Here is a 22,994-nt window from a genome sequence, read left to right as displayed (position 1 = left end):
CACTTTCAGTGCAATCCTATGCATGTCTACCCAGAATTCCTCAGGTAAATGTGTATAATAGGGTGGCAGTCCCTTCCAGTCCCACTGATTTCAATGGCAGAAATTTAACACTCCCATTAAAATCAATGAGGTTTTCTAGGACTTCGTTTTGGCTGGATTGCTGCTCATGTTAAAGATGTAACTAGGGGTTCGGTCTCATTGAACTCGTTGAAATTTACTTCATCCTTAAGAAATCTTTCTCCTGTACTTGATTGCTTGGAATAAAAGTAAGATATCCAAAGTTCCTATGCATCATTATTAGAACAATAGTTTACAAATGCAAGTATCGCGATGATTTAAGTCGGGGGGGGGCAGGGTTTTCCCCAAAAATACAATTTTTAAAACATACAAACATACATATTAAGTTTATTTCATTATTTGTATACAATGAAAAATCAATTTAAAAAACTTTAAAAATTAATCTTAATGTAATGTAAGGTTTGCACATAATGCAGAGAGCAGTCTAAGAAAATTTTCAGAGATTCTGTAGTTCTAAGTAGGGGATCTCTGAAGTTCTTCCTTCTTCTAGGGCTGGTGATTATATAAAACACGTTTCTAAAAGTATCTGCAGCCCGGCTATTTTCCAGGCCTTGTTTTTTTCCGAGACTTTAAGGAAACGGTTCTATAAAGGCCATTTCCTGTTCAAAATTCAGCGTGCTGATGGTTTTCTTCTTTTAGATGCAGCACAAAGAGAATGAAATAGGCTTGGACCATGTAAAAAGTTCTGTTTCCTCAGGTGTGAATGGTGTTGGGTCTTTATTTTACTTTCTGGCAAGAGCTGGTCCATGCTGCACCTGCTTGTATCCTCTCTGTCCGACATTAGATTTCAGTAAACTCTGAAGCTGGCGACCCAAATCCTTCGCGACATTCGCCTACCTTGTCCCAAGTCAGGCTGTTATGCGTAGCCTACTTGAACTGGCTGCAATTCTCCAGCGTCTCAGGCGAGGCTCAACGGCACCACCCAGTCCTTTGAATTGAAGATGTTAAGGACTGGATCTGGGAATTCCTGCATCAAGGAGGTGAGCTGTGCCGCTGAGCAGCGGTACCCTAGGATGTAGTGCAGAGTGCTTTGACATAATCTATGGAGCGAAAGCAATCTGGGCCACGAGGCACGCCGACCACTAAAAATAGACTAACGTGCCAGAGATGCTGCGATCTAATCTTGTTGTGTGCAGAGAGTTTATGGCATTGACCCCGCCCCCAACCCAACCATTCTGCATCACAGGGGACCGATTTCGAGAGGGGTGGGGCAAGATTGTTAGCGCCACGCCAGCATATTAAGAGAGGGAGGGGTGTTTGGCTGGATCCATAGACTTGTGAAATCGAAATTTCGAACTGAAAACGCCATGCACCACTGATCCTGGCGCATTTTTTACTCTGAAGCAAGTCGCACTGAGCTCAGTGGGTTGCAGCCCTGGGAATAACAGAAGAGGCTCAAAGCGAGTCCAGCTCCGGTTTAAATCGACCGAGGGATGTGTAATTGCACCCATAGTTAGGATTGGAGGCTCCCGGGGGTGCGGCGGGAGTGAAATAAGCAACATAATTATTTAATTTACTGCGTACAGAGAAGAAACACTGTTTCGAACTTGCTGGTTTCGCTGGCCTCGGGAAAGAAACAAATCACGTTGTTTATACACAGCTTCGTGCGCCTTTCTCCAAAACGTCTGGACAAATCCTGTGCAAACTGATTCCAAGGCCCCCCCCCCCACACACACACGTAAGCTACCGGTATCTGACTCCGGATTCGTTTATCCGAAATAACTGACGTGCCTGGTGGTTCGATGTTCAAAATCACGAATGAGGACTGGGATCTGGATCCCATCGTTCTGGGGAAATGATATGGAGCGGAGAATGTTTGTTCCTCGGAGGGATTTCCTGAGCATTTCTGAACGTTCAAAAGGGCAGCTAATTCGGGTGAAGCCAGGTTGAGTCCGAATAGCCGTTCGCTTCTCCTAGAAATTTAGGCGTGCGAGTGGGAAACGCACACAAGCACAAGGTCCAGTCTTCTCTTTCACGGGGGCGGGGGGGGCTGTTTTCCATTCTTTAAACGGGAGCCACCGAGCGTGACTCACGGAAACAATCAAAGAAGTCCTCCTATCGGTCCTCCTCCTCCTCTAGCTTGTAGTAAGAAATCAGGTGCGAGGGGATCGGATGGAGGCTATTCTGCAGCGAGAAACATCTCACCTCTGCACGGTTAAAGGGTTTTGGGTTTTGGGGGGGGGGGGAGAGAGAAGCTGGGGGAGCGATTAGTAATCCCGAACCGCTTCGCTTCCAGTCGCAACTCCAGCAGCAGCGGCGATGATGGAAAGTCCTTTGTCATGCCCGGCGCTCTCCACCCCCCAGTTGTGATCTAACGATCTGCTTCTGCTTTGTGGCCTGACCCCTGCGCCCAAGACTCGCCGGCTTCTCCCCCTATAATGGGCCGATAAATGGGAAGGGGCTTTAACTCGGGCGGGGTGGGGTGGGAAGGGGAGCAGATGTTGGTTTTCCAGCACTTGTCCAACCTGATTATTCTTTGGACACGTTAGGCAAGCGGGAGTGATGGATAATGACGCTTCGTCGCGGAGGCCCCTTCCTTCCATCCCGAAAGAGCTCAATCGCGGCCGGCAGGGCTGGCTGGGCGAATGACGACGCGAAGAGATGGAGGTGATGAGATCGATACAGAGGAAGAGATCAGCCGCCCCGGCCAGTAGAAAAGCGTGCAAACGAGTTGATACTGTGATGGATTCGTAAGCACGACGAGGGCGCACACACCAAACATGCGTATGTTGTGGGCTGCTTTGTCTGTATGGGCGATCTAGCCAGATGTTGCTGCTGCTGCAAACTGCGTTTCTTATGACAAGGCTAATGGAGAGCTGCGGCTGAAGCCCTTGGTCCAAATCTCGATTTATTCACTAGATAAGCCTTAGACAAATGGTTATCTCGCAGCCTTGCCTCCTTTGGCTGTAATATGGCGATAAAAAAATAAAGGACCTACCTCGCAGACTTGTTGTAAATACCAGTCACATAATGGATGCGAAGCTCTTTGAGCGCTCAAGCAGTGCTGCGCAAATGCTTCCACTTATAGCTCAATAAAGCTTAATCTCAATAGATTTTAAACTCTTAATCTCAGGGCCGTGGGTTCGAGCCCCAAGTTGAGCAAAATATCCCTGCATTGCAGAGGGGGTTGGACTAGATGGCCCTCGTAGTTCCCTTCCAACTCTGCGATTCCATGATTCTAGTAGTAGTGAAGCTGACAGTTGTCTAAATTGCAACGCTCAGTACTAACGAATGAAGTGACGAAACGGAAGTCTTTCAAGGCAGCGATCGTTTCCCGCCTCTTTAACTCCATTAGACGAGCTGCTGCGCCAAAAACAGGGTTCCTGGTTTTGTTCTAAAAAAACTCTCTCGAAACATGCATATTCAGCTGTTTATTTAGGCTGTCGTTTTCCTCCGTTAAAATCAATGGGATTCATTCATTCATTCAGTTTCTTTGGCTTCAAGAAAGAGCTGAATTGCGACCGTGCAGCCCAATCCTATGTGTGCTGATCTGGAAGAAAATCCCACCAGTCTTCAGATAGGATTGTATCCTTACAGCCCAATCCTGTTCCTGCTGCGCGCCCAGAAGTAAGTCTCCAAGAGTTCAACAGGCCTTCGCCCCCTTACAGGACTGGAGCCTTGGTTGTTAATGGCAAAGCCTTCGGGCGTTAATACTCCAAGCTGAGAGGGTCTGTGGATTTTGCGATGGCACTTCTTTATTTTGGCAGAGTTTATTCGTGAGATATACATTATCCTCAGCTTGGTTTTGGCAGTGAGTTAAGTGGCAGCCCAGCTAACGAATGACATACTGAAGAATCAAGCACATTTTCTACTTCATCCTATACATGTTTTGGAACTTCAGCCCGAAACACATTTACTTAAGAGTAGGTTCAGCCGCTTTCAATGAAACTTAATCCACATTCTGTGATCTAGCATCATAGTTTTTTTAAGTGGAACTCAGCGAAATCGTAGCTTGCCTATGTATGTGTGTGTGTTAGAGAGAAAACGAGATATACCCATTATGGAATTTTCTGCGATTCCAAGCAAACAAGCAAAGGCTTGATCTGATTATGCACTTAGATTTAACATGGGCAATCAAAGAAATCTCCTTTATATTTAAGGATTTGGATAAATGAATATTCCTAGCAAGTGAATAAAATGTATTCAATTAACTCAAAACCTCCTGCACTTCTGAACTGAAGTGGAATCGACTGTAATTGATTTATTTGAAACCAGAGGTTAAGGACTGAATTAGCTAAGTACAACTGGGTATTTCAAGCCACTGACTTATCAAATGTCAAATCTCTTCTATTTTAAATATTATTTCAGCTGCGGGGCATTGCTGTCCTGATGGCTGTTCCACCAGTTAAATCTCAAATTATATTAATATTCGATTTTGGAGGTTGGAAGGGAGGAGGGATAGATGATGATTTATTACAGAGGAGGGTGGTAACCATTCAACTCGAAGAAGCATTGTGCTACATTTTAAAAAATGCATAAATTAGCATAGCATGAAGGAACTGAGCTATAACTCATTAACATTTAACCATTCATCCTAATTTCAGCTAATCTAAAGAGCAAAGGAAAAAAAACATTTTAGGGTTAGCAGCTAAAAGCATGGCCTAGAATTTGAAAGGCTGAAACAATGATTGATTACAATGTGTAAAATACCCCCCCCCCAAAAAAAAAGAATGTGAAAGTAATTAGCACGATTTGGTAACTGCACTTTGGTCACAGCAGATGAGCCTCAAACTTCAATAAGCAGCATTTCCATTAATTTCGCATGCAAAAGTTACCAGTTCCCATTGTTGTTTTTTAAAAAAATGGTAAACAAAATGAAATAATAGTAGGATAGAAACCATTCAGTAATTTCATTCAGTTTCTCTAAAGTGAAATAGTGAGGGTACCTTACTAATAATCAACACCATAGTTCTAAGTTGGTTACTTCCACTGAAAATGCAAATGAATGAGATTATGTTCAAGTAAGGATCTAAACAGCTACACTGCACTGAAAATACATTTCAGACTTATTCAGCGTATTTTGAGTGCAATGGAAGTCAGCATATATCAATAGCAAATTTCCAAAAAAAAACTATCAATTAGTAACTCAATTATAATGTTCACTTACTTCAAAGTAGACCCACTGATTTCAATTGACTTTACTTTGAAGTAAAGGTACTTAACATTGGGTTGCGGGGGGGGGGCATGGAATGCAATGGCAAATCTCTAATTCCTAATTGTAGATTAGATTGTAGTCTTAAAAATATAGAAGTCTAAAATCAATTGGTTAATTATCATAGCTGCCAAGTTTTCCCTTTTCTCATGAGGAAGCCTATTCAGCATAAGGGAAAATCCCTTTAAAAAAGGGATAACTTGGCAGCTATGTTAATTATATACAATACACCTTTTAATATTATATCTGGGCTATGTATAAATGTTAGTCATTCCTTATACTGACTTTGTATAATAATGTTACAAGGCCACAATCATGAAAACATCTTAAAATAGTTGTTTGCAATGTATCAAATATGCAATATTATTCATTGCATTTAATTTCTTAAATTGTATTTTATAGCCACATCCTTAAAATTATTAGTACCTCCTTGTGTTTTAAGATTAAGTCTGTTTTTACACATTGCCCAGCTATAGCCTAAAACGATTAGGCAGACTTAAAAAAAAAAAAGTAACAAGCATCTGTAAAACCAGATATGAATGAATGGTATTTAATAAGATTGTTTTTACTCATTTAAAAATGAGTATTTATGCATAGCTGGAGAAAGAGCAGCAGCGTGTGCATTGCTGTTTATGAATGCTATTGTGCCTGAGGTTAGGATCCCCCACACAATCTGTGATGCAGCCAACAAAAACAGCCCAGATAGACAATGCTTCACTTCACCTGCTACAACGCTGTGCATTTCATTTATGTCAAGGCTGCGTGTACAGTTAGGGTTCATTCACCTCATTATTTTGTTACATCCACTTTACAGTTAACCAATGTATCTTGGGGAGGAAAAATGAATAAGCATTTTCAAAATGATGCCATCTTTACATGCAGAAGATCTTCTCTCTCTCTCTCTCTCTCTTATACACAAACACACACACACCATTTCACCAACAGTCTGTCGCTGTAAAAATAGCATTTCAATTTCACCAGCTCTCCTCTGCTTGACCACACTGGTTTTCTACTGCCTTCCCTAATGAGATTACCAAACTGGGAGAATGGAACATCTTGTGCTTTATCTTATGCATTTGGCCTCACCCACCTACCAACAGGAAAATCACAGAAGCAGCCAGGCCCAATTCTCTTTGAAGATACACTGAGACATGTATCAAGCTTGCTAACCTCTTTCAATTCTGCCTGAGAAATATAAAGCCTCCAAAACACACAGTACAAAGTTGCCTCATAAATACCATCACACATTCACCTATTTTGCAATACTGTACTTAACAAAATACAAGATGGAGCCAACCAGATTGCACTGGGAGTAAGTTTCACAATGTTTTGCTCAGTCAGACGCTTCAGGTTTAGCATTCCAAATAAGCACTGTAAGCAAATTGTTTTGCTGCTGTTGTTTTTTCAAAGTTACCACAGGGATAACATCTTAAGGATAGCCCTGGAGGGGCCCCCCACCTCCACTGCTTTTCTATCAAAGCCACCTTTGCATAGACAACCGTGCACCACAAAACACCACAATGAAGCTGACACAATGAGCCTAACTGTGTTTTCCCCCCACAAGCCTACATTCTGAGACCATTTAAGTTGGTTAAAAGCAAGCAAGTATCTGTTTCCACTGAATACCTATTCTTAGTGGAGCTGAGATCTGCACAATATGAGAATATTCTATATCCAATATTTACTTTGCACTGATAATTAGAACATTTATTACTGGGACGCCACACTTTTCACATCTTCCCTCATCCAAAACAGTGAAAAAATATGCTGAAATATATGAACAAATATGTACATCAGATAGATAGATATAAACTGAAACACAATTATTATCAAATATGAACAATAAAGTATTGCTTCAGTATACCTTTATACCATACTATAGACACACATTAAATCGGTTATTTAAAAGTTGTGTTCAAGCATTTGCATGTGTACACTTTCAGTCATCCTTAAGCAGGTATATGCTTTCCCCTTCCTCCCCAAATGGCTAATAGAGATTAAAAGGCAATGCACATTAAGATTATGTTGGACATTTATGATAAGTAATACTGATCCTTAATTATGAAGCAGGAATAAAAACCTAAAGATCAAATAAATAAAATAAAACTTTATTTTTTAAAAAATAAAAGTACCTTTCAGTTAAAGAAAAGTATGCCATTTCTTTAACAGTACATTTTTTTTATCCAAAAGAGTACATTGTGTTTTATTGTGTAATTTGTCTGAATACAGACTCGGTGGAATATCTAAATGATACCCTGCTCTGAACTCCAACTTGAAAGTAAGTTTTTATTATACTTGAGGGAAACAATGGGTTCAGCTGCTTATTGCAAGGAGCAATTGTCAAGGGAGAGTTAAACTCAATTACTGTAACCATACTGAATAAAAAATACTGCCAAGAACAAAAATACGCCTGGGTAAAGACAGCCACTGAATAAAAAAAATCGACATAAAGCGTATCAAATATTTATTTATCTGGGCAACAAAGGACTATGATACATTGACAGGCATGGAAACTACTGCCAGCACAACTCAATACAATACAACTATAACTGCTTCCAATATGGCTGGTGGAAATAGAGGATACCAGGTGGTCCCAAATGTATGGAAGTTCTTTGAATCAAAAAAACAACTCAAAATGAAGTGGGTGGGGTGGCGGAGAAGATCCCTAAATCTTTTATCTGAATAGACAATATCAATTTATTGCTCTGATGATGCTTTCAGTAGAAGAACATGGGATATAAACTTTTTGTTTATTCCCCCCCCCTTCTTTTTAAGCCACAACACATAAGGGGTTGTTAGAAACTACTAATACTTGAAAAAAATCAGTCCTGAAGGAAATTGAACATCATTTCAGGTGGTGGAAGGGGGTCCTTTTCCACTTTTATCCATTAGAAACTAAAGGTCGTACTAATAATATTTTTTTAAAAATCCAGATTATTTTATTTGTTTAGCTGCTTTATTGTTTCCTTTTTAAAAAAACATGCTACAACAGGGCTGAAGTGATGAATCCCAGAAAAATACCACCCCCTCCCTCCAAAAAAGCTCCCCCCCTTTTTTATTTCTAAATAAGTAACCATGAACCACAGTGATGGAACTAAGGAGGGGGAAAGATTTAAAAACCCACTAAACAAGAGGCAAACGAGATCACCAGATAAATAAAAAAAAGTTTCAAACAGATTCACCATATTTACAATTCCCATTAAATTACACATAAATAAATATATACATACATGAACACTGATCCCCTTATAGAACAACTGTGGGTTGGTGTTACCATAAGAAAGTTCAAATTGGTCGCTTTACCTTGGGCAGGAGAAAAGTTCTACAACTGAAGACATGACATGGAACTGCATGTGGTTTGTGTTCAAGTTTATTCACAATACTGATAAAATGTCATCATCATCCTTTTTGTCTCTCTCTCTCTCTTAAATATGGCTACAATCTTAAACGGAAGTTTATGTAAGGGAAGATGGTGATTCAGTCCGATGAAACTCATTTGTTTTCTCCACATTTACTTAATTGTTTATTAATTGTTTATTTTAGTTCTCTCTCTCACTCACTCACTCACACGTTGTCTCTTTTTTTTAGAAAAAAAAGTTCTGTTTGTTTTTTGAATTTTTCATCGTTTTTGTTTGTTTTTGCTTTTTTTTAAAAAAAATGAAAAGTCCACACAAACTGAGTCGACCAGAAATAAAAAATAAAAATCCTAGGCTGGCTCCATCGCCTTGTTCATCTTCCTAGGCTCCAGACCGGGCAGCAACTGAGAATGAACTGGGAGAAAGGGAGGGAGGAGATTGGGGGTGGGGGCCGTGGGTTTCCAGTCATACTAGAAGTAGAAGGATCTCTGGGCTTCTGTTGCTGTAGCCTTGGGGCTGATGAGGGAAGGAGGGAGAGACTGAAAGGAAAATGCAGAGAGAGCCAGGCTGGCTGGTTGGGCAGGGGGTTGGAGAAGCAAAAAATCCTCATTTTCTGTGCTTCTCCTCTTTGTCGCCGCTTTTGGTGCTGTTGTCTGTGTGGCTGTTCGGATTGTTGCTGAGGTACATTTTGTCCATGGCCTTGAGCGCCTCGGTGAGATAGTTCTGCAGGGCAGTGACTGCAGCGCACACAGCAGGGCTGCCGAAGCCGTGCGAGATGAGGTTGAAATGGGTCAAGCAGCTCTGGATGCCCGGCTCCAGGATGGGGGTGGGCCGAGAGTTCCCCAGAGGAGATCGGTCCTGAGCCAGCAGGTCGGTGAACTCCTTGCAGATCTGTCTGCAGCACAAATGGAGCAGAGAGAAGGAGAAGAGGAGGAAAATGAGCCAGCCTTGTCAGCAAGCAGCCAAGCCAAGGAGTCAATGCCTTAAGAGATCAGCTGACACAAACACACACACACACACACACACACCCCTCCATGTGCACATTTCTTTTCCAGGAGCAATATTTTCCTTTCTGCTTTCTAACACACCTATGCATTTTTAAACTGATGAAACCTCTTTTTTTGTATGCAACACACACATTCTCTGCCAGCTTTGCTCCCCTTCCTTTGTGTTTCTGCTAGTCTCCGAGGCAGTTTCCCTGAAGGGGGGGGGGCTGTGCCTTTATTTCCTTCTAAGAACAATATTTGGTTCCTGTTTACTTTAACTAACAACAACAACATTGTCAAGAACACACTGTCTCAATAATCTTACTGAGCCACCCACAAAACCTTACAAAAGCACCGTACAAATGCTATCAATAAATAAAGTAGCTAATATCAACCCTACTCCCCTACAACTATCAGATGTAAGGTATCTAGCATTTATTCCTCCACTGGCAGGCACTCAGGTTGACTTCAGACACACAAGACCTCTCACACACACAATACATGTCTCTCTTCCTGTAACACAACTCCTCACTTTCATAAACAGATGTGCATCTTCATACACATTCTAAATAACAGCAGAAACCTCACAGCCACACACATTTCCCATTCACTACAAAATCTCTCTTTCACTTCCTCTCTACATCTTCCTTCCCCACCCCTCTCACACCACACAAAATACATCTCTTTCAACCATTTTTTAAAAACTCCATACCCAACTTCAAGTCAGCAGTTAGCTTATAGCCATTATTTGTCGGAAGTAAGTTGAAGTGATTGCAACAACATTTACACCCTAGTAAGATTTTAAAGAGATGGGATCCTTTGAACGTCCTGCTAGGCCTATCAACTCAAGGACTTCCCCTTTGACAGAAGTAAGAGCTACTCTCCCTGGAGGTGAAACGTGGAGGGTCCTGAGCAGAAGTCACATTCAGAACAGTATCTGAGCCAATTGTTTAGGGGGTGGGGGAAATACAGCAGAAAAATAAGTGGCATATTGAAACACTTGGCTCTCTAAAGGCCAGCGTTAAATATCTCCCAGGCATAAACTACCTCCAACTTCAGCTGGTGGGTGCCCTCTGGCGCAGTGCCCTTTGGTGACATCGCCACCGGTAATTAAGGAGTGCTAAACAAGGCTTTTAATTTCCAGAAAACACATCATGCACAACAGCCGGGGCTTCTCTCTCTTCATCCCCCACCCCAGCCAACCTGGAAGTCTAGTTAGTTTTCTTATCCACTAGACTTATAAACACACATCCTTCTGCTAAAATAACCCCTACTGGCATTTTTGCAGTTTGCAGGTTAAATTATGTCTTCAAATTAATGGACAAACTTGTGGGAAAAGGGTAGGAAAATGTTGCCAGTTCTTAAGATCTAGTATGCAGTCTGTCTGATCTTACACATGTTTTTGGTATCTCAAGTTCCACTGAGATCAATCCTTTTTACTCTCAAGTAAGTGAACACAGAATTCTGATATCCTATGTATGTTTACTTAGGAATAAGTCCCATTGTGTTCAGTGGGGCTTTTTCAAGGTAAGTGTGCACAGGCTTACAGACTTAAGGAGCCATTTTTACTTCACTGCTAAAAAAATGGAATATCCCCCCTCTTTGAATTTATAAGCTCAGATATAACCATCACTTTGGAGACATCACAATCTACTTTCTGGGGGTGGGGGGATCCTTCTCAGTCATCTACACAAACTTGGTTTGGACAGTAATGCTGGTAATATACTCTTGAATGAATGCATGTTTTTATAAAGTTAATTATACAATGCAAATCTTGTATGCATGGTGAAAGCTATCACCCACAATTAATAAATGTGAAAGCTAATAATCACACAATATCAAAACAAGCAAGCAAGCAATGGAAAGCCTTCCTTACAGCTCAGTGATACTCCACAAAGGTAAATGTCTTACTTTGTAGCTAAAAGCATGTTTTTTCTTGTGACTTGCTCATTTGGATCGGAATGTTGTCGGTTGAGAAATTCAGCTACTGCTTTGGCAGGAAATTCTGTTTCACAGACATAACCAAAATCTCTTGCTAGATGAACAGCTTCTCCTGAAATGAGGGGTGGGTGGAGTGGGAAGACAAAGCTAATCAATACACAAAGCTCAAGCAGGGCTGAGAAGGAGAACTTGGTAACATGGTTGAGCAGCTAGCCCACTCCATTACAATCAATGGGAGCTTTCTAGTTGACTTCCCTAGGTATATAATTGCACCTTTGGACTTTTAACATGCACTCCAGACAATGAAGACTACAAACTACTAAAAAATCTGCAAGTGTATAATTTGTAAGTAAAAGAAAAGCTGGTTTAAAGAAAGTACCTGGTGTAAGAATAATCAAAACACCTGATTGTTATAAATGTAAGATCTCAGTGCAAGGAATATTTTGTAAGCATTTCCTGCAGGAAATGAGCAGTTCCTCATTAGCTGCTGGGTGCACTAGGAGAACACAGCTTTTTAAAACCTTGTTTTAAAATCAAGCAATGGGCATTGTTTACATAATGAACATTAACACTGAACACTGTCTCTTCACGGGCAACAGATCATATTAAAGTATGTTAAAATTTGCTGTGGAAGGGGACTGTGATTAATAAACACCTTGGATAAACTGCTTTTTAATCCACTAAACTCTTTCAGTGTTAAATCATACAGCAATATATTTTGTTTTAAAATGCACAAAATTTATCCGGAATACTTATTTTCTGCAAAAGGAATAGTGAGCTTGTGTTTGTACACTTAAGGAGATCCATTCACGCCTTATATACAGGAAGAATATATATACATGCCTGGGCAAAAACATATGTTTAAAATATGCTAATTCTTCTTACTTCTTATCACATACTAGAGATTAATATTGATTATTGATCACCATTAATTCTAGAGCTCCCCTAAATGGATTGCATTAAACAGTTAAGTGTTTAAAATTTAACTTGATCGCATATAATTATCCACCCTTCCCTTCCCCCCTCCCTTCAAACGATTAACCATAAGAATTTTAGGGTCATTCTGCTGAGTCTGTCTGTTTTGTTGATTTTCAAATCTTTGGTTTTAATTTCCTGAACCAGTTGGTTTTTACTGCAGGGCTTCCTGCCATTAGCTTTAGGTCCGGAAGAACGCATGCGCCAATTAGAGCTTCAAAGCCTCAGTCCAGTGAGCTTGTTTCCATAAAATGGAGCGGATCATAAACAATAACAGTACTTTAGAAACTGCCTCATCGCACAGGGACTCACAGCCAAAACAACTGTATATTATCTCTCAAAGAAAAAAATTACCCACTATTATCAGTTTATCTGCGCATTAGCTCTTACTCCTTTGTTTTTTTCTCTAATATAAGTGGATCAAACCCTTATATTGTTATTTTTATAAAAACCCTTATAAAGAAAAGTATGAGGTCAGCAAATAGATCCTATTAAACCATTTACATATTACTTAACATCACAATAGCATTAGCACTGGCCAGTTGCCCCTGCCAATTCTTTTTGTATGTTTCCCACTTTATTATTTTCTTCAGTATACATTGAATTCTTTCTCTTTTTTTCAGCTGCTTGTAAACTTTGTTTTGCTTTGCTTGGATACGCATCAGTTACTTATGCCATGTAAATATACTTTAGTTACAAACGACAAATGAAAATCTCCTTGATACTCTTTCAGTTGTGGCTGGCATTCTTAAAATACTTCAGCTTTACATCTTTGAACCATTCAATATTTTTTAAAGCAGGCCACAAAGCAAAGAAAACTATTAGGCTATTTCTAAGCAAAACCAAAGCTAACCAGGGGTCCAGAAAAGCTTAAAAAACACTCTACAGTTATTGAAATCTGGGTTAAAGACCTCAAGAATTAAGCACTGGAGAAGAAAGGTTGCATGAGTATCAACCCATATCAACTTCCTTGTGTCAACAGCTGTGGCAAACTAACCCCCTTTAAAGCTGGACCAATATGTTTCTTTCCACATTATAAGGCATTTGGTAAAATGAAGCTTCCTAGCCCTTGCACTCTAATGTTAGAATAGTATGTCCTTCCCCCCCCCTTTTTTTACAATTGGAAAAGATATTAAAGAAGGTGCCCCCATAATATGCAGCAATTGGGAACAAAGGAGGAGTTCAGTAGCTGGCTGCGAAGCTTTCAGGACACCATTAAATCATGACTTAGGTCAAGGATTCCAAAACTAATTCAGGAAGTAATGGTCACGCATTTCTCAAATGCAGATGACAGAACAACTTAAATTATTTACTGGTATGCAGTTTAAAGCAGCAGAGGCTTACTTATTTTCGGGTGGCTGCAACACCTAGCATTTAAAGCTGCCTAGTGATGAACTGAGAATGAAAGGGGGAAGGCCGAAGAGATGCATTTAAAGATGGTCTACTCAGATAGACCTGTTAGACTGTATCAATGCAGCACATTAATAAATTCCCGAATGAAAACGAAGGAGGGTCTGGCCTAATTTCTAAAGACGTTTCTTTTTTTCTACCCAACCTCACAGAAATTGGAAAATTTGTTTGAGGCAGGAATTTGTTGGTGTGGTAGTCTTGGTGCAGCAACTGGCAAAGTCGGGGTCTTCCTAGCGAAGGATAATGCTGCCATGCACTCTTTCAATGTAGGCCATTCATATTATAGAATGTGAGAGGCAGCCTACTAGAACACTTTTAATATGCTATTTAATCCTGAACAGTAATCACATCCCACAGATTAATAGACCAAGATGTTACTGGCAGTCTAGTACTACCCCGATATATGTATTGGAGCTGTTGTGGTACAGGGGTCTGATTGCTGGACTAGGACCAAGGAGACTCTAGATCAATTTCCCTCTCACTCAAAGCTTACGGGGTGACCTTACCCAGCCTTTCTCAACCTTGGGTCCCCAGATGTTGTCAGACTACAACTCCTAGCCAGCATGATGGGAGTTGTAGTTCAAGAACATCTGGGGACCTAGGTTTGAGAACAGTTGGCTCGATCTCACACGGTTTTTCTGAAGATAAAATGTGGCTGGGGGGAAACAGATATGCCACCTTGACCTCTTTGGAAGAATGGTGGAATATAAACTCTAATAAATAAGTATTCTGTCCAGCTTTATATTTGTCATATTTATAAGGCCTTCACTGGTGATGGGACTTTTTGAGATTGGGAGTGGTCAACAATTGTTTCAATGTATTAACATTTTGAATTCATTATAATGTCCTTTCTGCAAGCATCTACTCATATAAGCAGCAAAGCAGCATGGGTCTCATTTTACAAACAAAGCTCTTGCACAATTAAGAGTCATTTTGAACTTATTTAGGCCCATTCATTTCTGCAGAACTAACAGAACAGAACCAGGGGCTTCAACAGTAATACACTTTTCTCTCAGTATTGCAATGAGTATGATTTGTGCCTGATTGTCATCTGGATTCACAAACCAGCAAAACAGGAATGTTTCAATTCAACCTGATTTGAAAACAGAATGAATTCAACAGGACTTACATACAGACCTACAATGCACTTAAGTTAACATATTTGGCTTTTAACAAATTTACACCCAGAACCTAAACACATTTAGGCTGCAATCAAACCAGGAGTATGTTTCATTGAACTCAGTGTGTTTTACCGGTACTTCTGAGTAGACATTCATAGGGTGGTACTGTTATTACGATCTGTTAATTTATTTATTTATCCCTGTGACGGGGTGAGCTCCCGTTGCTCGGTCCCAGCTCCTGCCAACCTAGCAGTTTGAAAGCATGTAAAAATGCAAGTAGATAAATAGGAACCGCTACAGCGGGAAGGTAAACGGCATTTCCATGTGCTGCTCTGGTTTGCCAGAAGCGGTTTTGTCATGCTGGCCACATGACCTGGAAGCTATACGCCGGCTCCCTCGGCCAATATTGCGAGATGAGCGCACAACCCCAGAGTCGGTCACGACTGGACCTAATGGTCAGGGGTCCCTTTACCTTTAATTTATTTATAACATGTTTAGAGAGAAGTCTATTTGAAGGGCAGCCTTCATTCAATTGATGTGAATGACCTAAACAGGTTTAAATGAAACTGGATTGCAGTTTTACATATCAATTTAAAACAAAAAGCTCTACCCATACTGTTTGGTGAATTGGAATCCAGTTACCTATAGAAGCACAATTAATCAGTTCATTAATAAACACTAAGTTTCACTTCTCCCGAAAATAAACTTCTTTTGACTAAGAGTCCAGCGCTAAGTCGTATCTTGTTTATAAAATCATCAGAACCCCCAGTCCCTGTTGTCTGAATTAAGAAATGTACAATGATTGTACACATCACTGCCATGCCCCTCTCACTGGGGACTGCACTGATGAAAATCCAATTAAAACCCACCATGTCAATCAGTGATTAATAAATTAATTCATTAATTATGCTTAATTAATATTTTCAGCCCTACTTTTTTTTTAATGCAAGTGAACAACCCAGTTAGAGTGAACTTTTAGAATTTATCACCAACTTAGTTTCATTCACTTCATTGAGGCCTGGCAACCCAGATCCCAACCACATTACAGGGATTTAAGCCCAGATTTCAACAGAGCTGGCTTCCAAATATTTTGACATAAATGGTTTCTGGACTGGGCTGACAGCTTCAATTCACCTTTTGAAGAAGTACAAAGCAAAAAGGTCAAAATGAGCATTTTCCTCAGACATAATGATTTAAATTAAACAATGCCCATAAACATTTCAGCACAGGCCTCCAAAAAGGTTCTGGTTTTGTTCAGTGGTAAAAACAAACGATAAAAATACACATTTCCCAAAGAATGCCCTTCTCCTCGCCATATCCAAAGCCATCACTTACCTTCCACTAGTGATGTCAGCAGGGTAACATTAGCAGCCTTACGTCTCCCGGCTGGCAAATTTAATCCTATTTTGTCCAGTTTTTCTCTCAAAGATCTCCCTCCATTTTTTGATTTCGCCCTGTTCCACACATTAAAAAAAAACACAACCACTTAACACATGACTAATATCTAGCAGATCGTATTGCAACTCTTTCAAATATTTTACTCCAAAGCTACTTTACAAATCCTTATTATAAATGATATAGTGGAGTTCCATTTCAGGAAACGCTAGGCATGGAAGACATGCTATGAAAGGGACAATTAAATGCAAAACAGGAAAATGCCCTGAAATATTTCCTTGTGTCTGAAATAACCATGGAGATAGAGCAGCTAAGATTAAGCCATTTATGTTCTTACAGTGTCTACTGCAAACCATAAATAGGCACCAGGTGGCCCTTACCTTATCATGATCTTGACCAAAGTCATAACCACTATTAGTGCTTTCACACATTTGCAATCCAGTGGGGACTTGCTTAAGCCAACCCTCTTTGCATTGTTAACTTAGCCTAATTCACAATTGTCAAGTGTGCTCATTTGTCTTCCATTATGGAAACTGCACTGTTTGCTCAAAATATGAAGTTGGAATGATACCTGCTATTTTGTCCCTGTTCAGGTGTATTGTATCCCTGTAGCCGGCAACTTGGATCGAATCTTTTTAATATCCCTTACTGTATTGTAGCTTAGCATTACTTGCTTGTTGCAGCATTACTCAGCAAAGCAATGCTGGCAGTGCCCTCAGCTGGTGTGTGTGAGCTTTCAAGAAGCTTTGCTGCTATGATGAGGGGGCAGTGTCCCTTGCTGAGGCTGCTGACTGGCTGCATTGGCATTTTGTGGCAGGGCCCAAAGGGTGCTGTGATCACAGTGTGGCAACCCAAACTCTGGGGAGCTATGGCAGTGTTGTGTGATTGTGGCACATGCTACATACAACAACAACCACAATGGTAACAGCGGATATAATCGATGCTTTTTCATAGTTAAGGTCATCTCTGCACTTTCAGTAAGCACTTTTGTATCTGTAGTTTACAAGATGCTGTGTAACATGATCTCATTATTAACAACCCTGCGAGATGGGTGGTTAATATTGCAAGAGGGGTGTTGTTGGGTTTTTTCCAGGCCCCAGACTAAGGCTGAAAAATAGTTACTTGCTCAACACATTTTCCAGGTTCAACGGCTTGAAAGCAAGTGAAGTCCTCTCATTAAAGACACTCAGGTCACTATTGAGCTAAGATTCTGATCTCAAACTATTCTGCAGAGCTGGGGTGTTCTGAGGTTAACTACTGCCTTCTCGTGCCCCATGTAACAACACAGCCACACAAAAGGGATAACTTTTTACAATTGTTAACCCAGAACAAATATTAACACAAGAGGCACCAGGCTTTGCGGTTGCGCGAGACAAGAACAAAACCACTTAACATGTGACTAATATCAGGTCTGCAATTGTCGGAAGTCAGCTGAGGCCACCACCTTGCTGAAACTACACAAGTCTGGGTCCGGTTAGTGGCTGGATGGAGAGACTGACTGGGAACCACATATATGCCACCTTGGGTACCATGTTGGAAGAAAGGAGGGAAATAAATGGGTGAAAGATAAATATATACATTTCCCTCCAAGAATCTGTTACAAAGTATCCTTATCATGAAGGATACTTAGCTTATCCTGAAATGAAGCCATAGTAGGCCATGAAGGCAGACATTATTTTACTATTTCAGGTAGGTACCGGTAGCTGTGTTGGTCTGATGCAACTGAAATAATTAAAAATTGTCCAGTAGCACCTTAGAGACCAACTTTATTCTGGGTACAGTATAAGCTTTCGTGTGCATGCACACTTCGAAGTGTGCATGCACACGAAAGCTTATAACCAGAACTAACTTAGTTGGTCTCTAAGGTGCTATTGGACAATTTTTTAAAATAATAATAATTATGTACTTCGATTATTTTATTGTGCTTGAAATAATTGTGGAGCTTGGCTTAAAATGACCAAGGTGGCAGCACCTGCTCTGGGCACCCTGAAGAGTGTGAAGCATCTTTGACAACACAAGCAAGAACCCTTTCCCTTCCCTTTCCCTTCTGACTAACCCAAGGCACCGTGGAGGACCTGCCTAGGTTTCTAGCCTCGGGGAGTACACACTGAGGTGTCTCCGGGCTTGGGAATTAAGCACTGGCAGAACTGTGGAGGAGTGGCGCCCTTTGAGGAGCAAGTGATTGGACGGGGCGTTACCACCTCAAGTCGAGCGCACGGTCCCTTCCAATGGGCTCCCTTCCCTCCAAAAACAGAACCCGCCCCGCCACCCGGCCTCGTTTTCCGCGGCTGTTCTCTGCCCAGCTCGGGCTGCCTCACCTCCGAAGCACTCCGCCCAGCAGAGACGCGTTGAGGCACTCCGGCGGGGACAGGCGCCTCTGCACTTCCGCCACCGTGACCTTGTACTTGGAAGTGGAGCTGAGGAGGGACAGGCGCCCGGGCACCGAGCAGAAGACTTCGTTGGGGTTCACCACGCCGCCGAAGAGCGTGTCCTTGTTGATGGGGATGGAGGAGACGGCGTTGGCGTTAGACTTGGACAGGGACACGGGGCCTGCAGAGTCCGGGAAGGGGGAGCGGGTTGGGTAGGAGAGGAAGAGGGGAGGGCGAGGGGAGGGAGAGCCGCGTTAGTGCACAAATGCTGAGGGGATTAGCAGCTGCCAGCAGCCTAAGGGGGGACGTGTGGGGGGAGGGCGCGCCTGGGAAGGGGAGGGGCTCCCTCGGGATAAACTTCGTGGTGGGGGGAGGGGAGGTGACCGGAGTGGGCGGAGGGGAAGAAGACGACGACGACAACAAGCCAGGAAAGGTGGCTGGGGGGGGGGGGCACGTCGGCAGATGGAAGACGACAGGGATGAAAAGGAGGAGGGCGCTTAGTCGACCACTATGGCGGGCAAGAAGCAGAGCCCCCTCGGGCACTGTCCTCCGCGCCAAGGGACGCACGCAGGAAAACCCCGGGGGCGGCTGGCTGGCTGGCTGACTGGCGGCTGCTTCTTTCTTTCTCCCCCAGCTCCAAGCCAGCACCACTTCCTCCTACCCCTCGCTTTTTTTTACTTTGAAGGCTGAGAGAAGCAGTTTTCTCCCTTCCTTCCCGCACGTTGCACAGGAGGAGGCAGGGGTGCCAACTTGAATAAAATACTCGGGGGAGGGGGGGCAGGTCAGCCCCACCCCACATAATCGATCACAGGACACGACGGCACATGCACACTATTTGAATCGCCATGCCCATCTCAGATATTTTATTGGCTCCTATGCGAGGAGAGAGAGGGGGGGGGAATGGGGAACGACGGCACGAAGACCTGAAACCCCAGACTCCACCGCCTGCTCTTAAATGCCACCGAATAAACAGGCAAACAAGCAGCTGCACCACCTGACTCAACCAAAGATGTTACTTACAGAGCACGCCACGTTTTGTTTTGTTTTGTTTTGTTTCTGGGGGCGGGGAGACATGGTGGGGTGAGGTGGGGAGGTGAAAGCTCAAGGGGCTTGCAATCTCTGGCTTAAAAGCCTGGTGCACCTCGATGTATATTGCCTATGCCTTGTACTGAATTAAGCTTCTTTAAAGGAGCTGGCATGAGGCAGGGACACTGACAAGGCGAGCGTCTGGGCTGGTTTGTTCCCCGCCCGCCCCGTTCGGCGGAAAGGCCAATGAGAAGCGGGGGTTGTGTCAAGCGGTGAGGAGGGGGCGGAGCTTACGGAGCCTCTCATCTGCTAAACGGTTCCAGGGGCATCTAAGTCCTATGGATCTCGCTGGAACTTGGAGCCAAATTAATGTTCTCAAGCTGGTAGCCTGATGAACACTTACCATACTCGCTATATCACACACAGAGAGAGATGTTGCATTCATGCTTTTAGAGATAAAAGGGAGACGTTCAAACAATGCACCTTAGCCGGTTCTGGAACATCTAAGCGTGCCATTGTTCTAGCCGCCTCCCCAACCCCCAGCACACACTGTCTCCAAGTGTTTCAAATAAACTGGGCCGAGTGTCGCAGCCTCTCTGCGTGCAACTTTTCACACTGGGAAGCGTGAAACAAGGGAGGGGGTTTCTATCATCAAAAGAACATGACAGTGGAACGCTTTGTTTAAAAAAAAATAAGCACGCAGCCAAAACAAAATAGGAAAGCAGAAAGTTCCTAGATCCTTAAAGAGCTGCTTCTCAAAATGGGGTGGGGGAAGAAAACAAAAAACCACCTCCCTGCTGCCGCCTTCATATCTTTCCCCATCCGCTCAAGAGACAGAAAGATTTAGGGCTTTGTTAGAAGATATCCAGGACCAGCACAAAACTCAGCAAGCCTTCTTTTTCGTTTCCCAACTTGGCTAAGCATAAGTGAAAAAGTAAGGGCAGCCTCCTTTGAATGCGATGGGCGCTGTGCTCACGTTCCAGGCCGGTTACACTGTAAATATTTACTCTTTTGTCATCATCTGCTTCTTCCCCTCGTTCCCAATCCCACCCCCGTTTCACATCCTCACTGTAGTGGGTCTAATCCAAATGTTAAAGGGTGGAGCGAGGAGGGGGGGGATATCTAGGTTTTGGATAGATCACTTGTGACATTAATAGCTCTGGGGAGGCTAATAGAGACAATAGGAGTTAAACGAACTCTTGAGATTACTAATAAAAGAGCCAATTATCATGTCGACTCGGAAAGAGCATCTCTTTAAGATTTATTCCTTGCACATCTAATTTGACGTGACAAAAGCTCCCCAGATTGAGGGGGGTGGGGGGTGGGTGAAACTTTAGCTTTCGCTGTGGCAGTGCTGAGGTTTTCAAAGCTTTGTAGAGCATCAGACCCTGGCGGTATCTAAAATACCCAGACACTCCGCTAGAGCGAAGGCAAACACGCGCCCCTTTCCCAGAGAATAATAGCCAAGCGCTCAACCCAGAGAGAGCTTCACCCTCTCCAACAGCAGTCTTCCGAGCAGTACCCAAAAGGGGAGCCCATCGCTTCGCTCCCTTGCCAACACTGAGAAACCAAGAAAGAGAAACGAAAAGCCCAAGCCCACCAACCCCCTTGCAAAGTAATTTGAAAGGGGCTGGGAATGAGAGCACTCTGTCTTCTAGACACCCAACGACAGCAACACCATTAAGAACCAGTAGCAACAACAACCCAGGAGGGACTATTCCAGAAACAAGCAGAAGCCATCGCCGCGGAGACCACACCAAAGCCCCCTTCCCCATATCCTTAGCTCGCTTGTTACAACAAAGCCTACTGATATAAACAAATCAGAACAATCTCATAAACCTGAAGTCCGCGGGGGGGGGGGGGGGGGGACTAGCGTCTGGAAAGGGTTGGTGTGGGGTTCTGGTCACGAGAGATAATTTCACTTTAGAAATTCGAAGTCAGTTCCGAACCGCGGATGGGATTATTAGGAAGAATTAAAACCTGGATCCGTTTAAGATAGATAATATAATCGCACACATACAAAAATCACGGCGCGTTTGGGCTCGCGTGAAAGGTGGTCTGCAACCAGGACTGTCCATGTCGTTGTCCACTTTCAAAAGCCTGTTGTGAATTACATGGAAGGGGGTGAGGAGGGGAGGGGAACAATGGCTTTATCAAGTTCTCTCCGCAACAGCACCGAGCTTGTGAGGACATGCCTGGAATGTTAAAGGAAATGGCTTACCTTTCTTAATTACAGTTTGATCTGGGATGTTAATACCCGGGTCCTCTACGTGCTGCAACAAAAGGGATACACAAGGATGTGAATATTTAAACATACCAAAAGAAACATGTTACGAGGCTGCTTCTCTCTCTCTCTTTTCTTTTCTTTTCTTTCTTTCTCTTTCTTTCTTTCTTTTTCTGATATTTCTGCCTTACGGTACTTGGATCCAAAAAACACACATATATAGATATCTATGCAGTGCGGAAATGTTTCATTTCGATGCATTATCGTATTAGGTTTTAACAAGGCGGGGGACGACACAATATTTTAACCACAGCCCCCAGGTCTAATCCGGATGGAGCATTTGGCTGGGCTGTTGGAATCTTACAATTAATAGTTGAATCTTTTCACTACGTTTACTCGACAGTAAGGCCGTATCGGTTTCAATACAACTTACTTCCAAAAAAGCATGCACACAATTGCAGCCTGTGCAGGCGAACGCTGAACATACGGTATTTACTCGCAAGTAACACCCGCTGGCTACAAATATGAGCGTCCTATTTGCAGGCACGCAACGGAATCTTATGCATGTTTACTCGGAAGTAAGTTGCAATTGTGTTCCCAGGAAATGCGCACAGGTCTAGTGTCTTAGTCTTGCAGTATTTTTTTAAAAAAATGTAATTAAAAGTGATTTTGAGATTTCAGAATGGTAATTTTGTGCCACCACTGGGCACAGAGAACAGAGGGGGAAATACAATGGAAGCCAGGGAGAAGAAGCAGGAATAATCCGTTTGGGAAGGAGGCACAGAGGTGAGGAAAAGGCAACCCGTTGGCACATTTTTTTAGGGGAAAACGAACTGGAGGGGAGAGGAAGCCAGCTTTATACTGTATTAGCTGAATAACCCAAGAACATGAATCCTCGCTCGCGGCTCTATTGTCCACTAGCAAATTCGGCTGATGCCTTTTTAATTCTCCTACAGATGGA

The 22,994-nt window shown here is 42.6% G+C and overlaps 1 protein-coding gene across 4 annotated transcripts in view; it reads right to left on the bottom strand.

Moving 5' to 3' along the window:
- Positions 1-71: 71 nt before the first annotated feature.
- The window catches only part of TFAP2A (transcription factor AP-2 alpha), a 37,401-nt gene continuing 14,478 nt past the window's right edge, over positions 72-22,994 (bottom strand). For all 4 annotated transcript variants that reach the window (XM_035125230.2, XM_035125228.2, XM_035125229.2 and 1 more), the window contains 5 exons: positions 22,031-22,082; positions 18,733-18,964; positions 16,355-16,473; positions 11,484-11,625; positions 72-9,481 (listed from right to left, as the gene is read on the bottom strand). In XM_035125230.2, coding sequence (XP_034981121.1) covers positions 9,193-9,481; positions 11,484-11,625; positions 16,355-16,473; positions 18,733-18,964; positions 22,031-22,082 — 834 coding nt within the window. In that variant the 3' untranslated portion in view covers positions 72-9,192. The remainder of the gene's footprint in view (positions 9,482-11,483; positions 11,626-16,354; positions 16,474-18,732; positions 18,965-22,030; positions 22,083-22,994) is intronic.

This window comes from Zootoca vivipara, chromosome 8 (assembly GCF_963506605.1).
Source record: "Zootoca vivipara chromosome 8, rZooViv1.1, whole genome shotgun sequence".
Taxonomy (NCBI): Eukaryota; Metazoa; Chordata; class Lepidosauria; order Squamata; family Lacertidae; genus Zootoca; species Zootoca vivipara.
The sequence above is the reverse complement of the archived record's forward strand: the minus strand, read 5'-3'. Positions and strand labels throughout refer to the sequence as shown.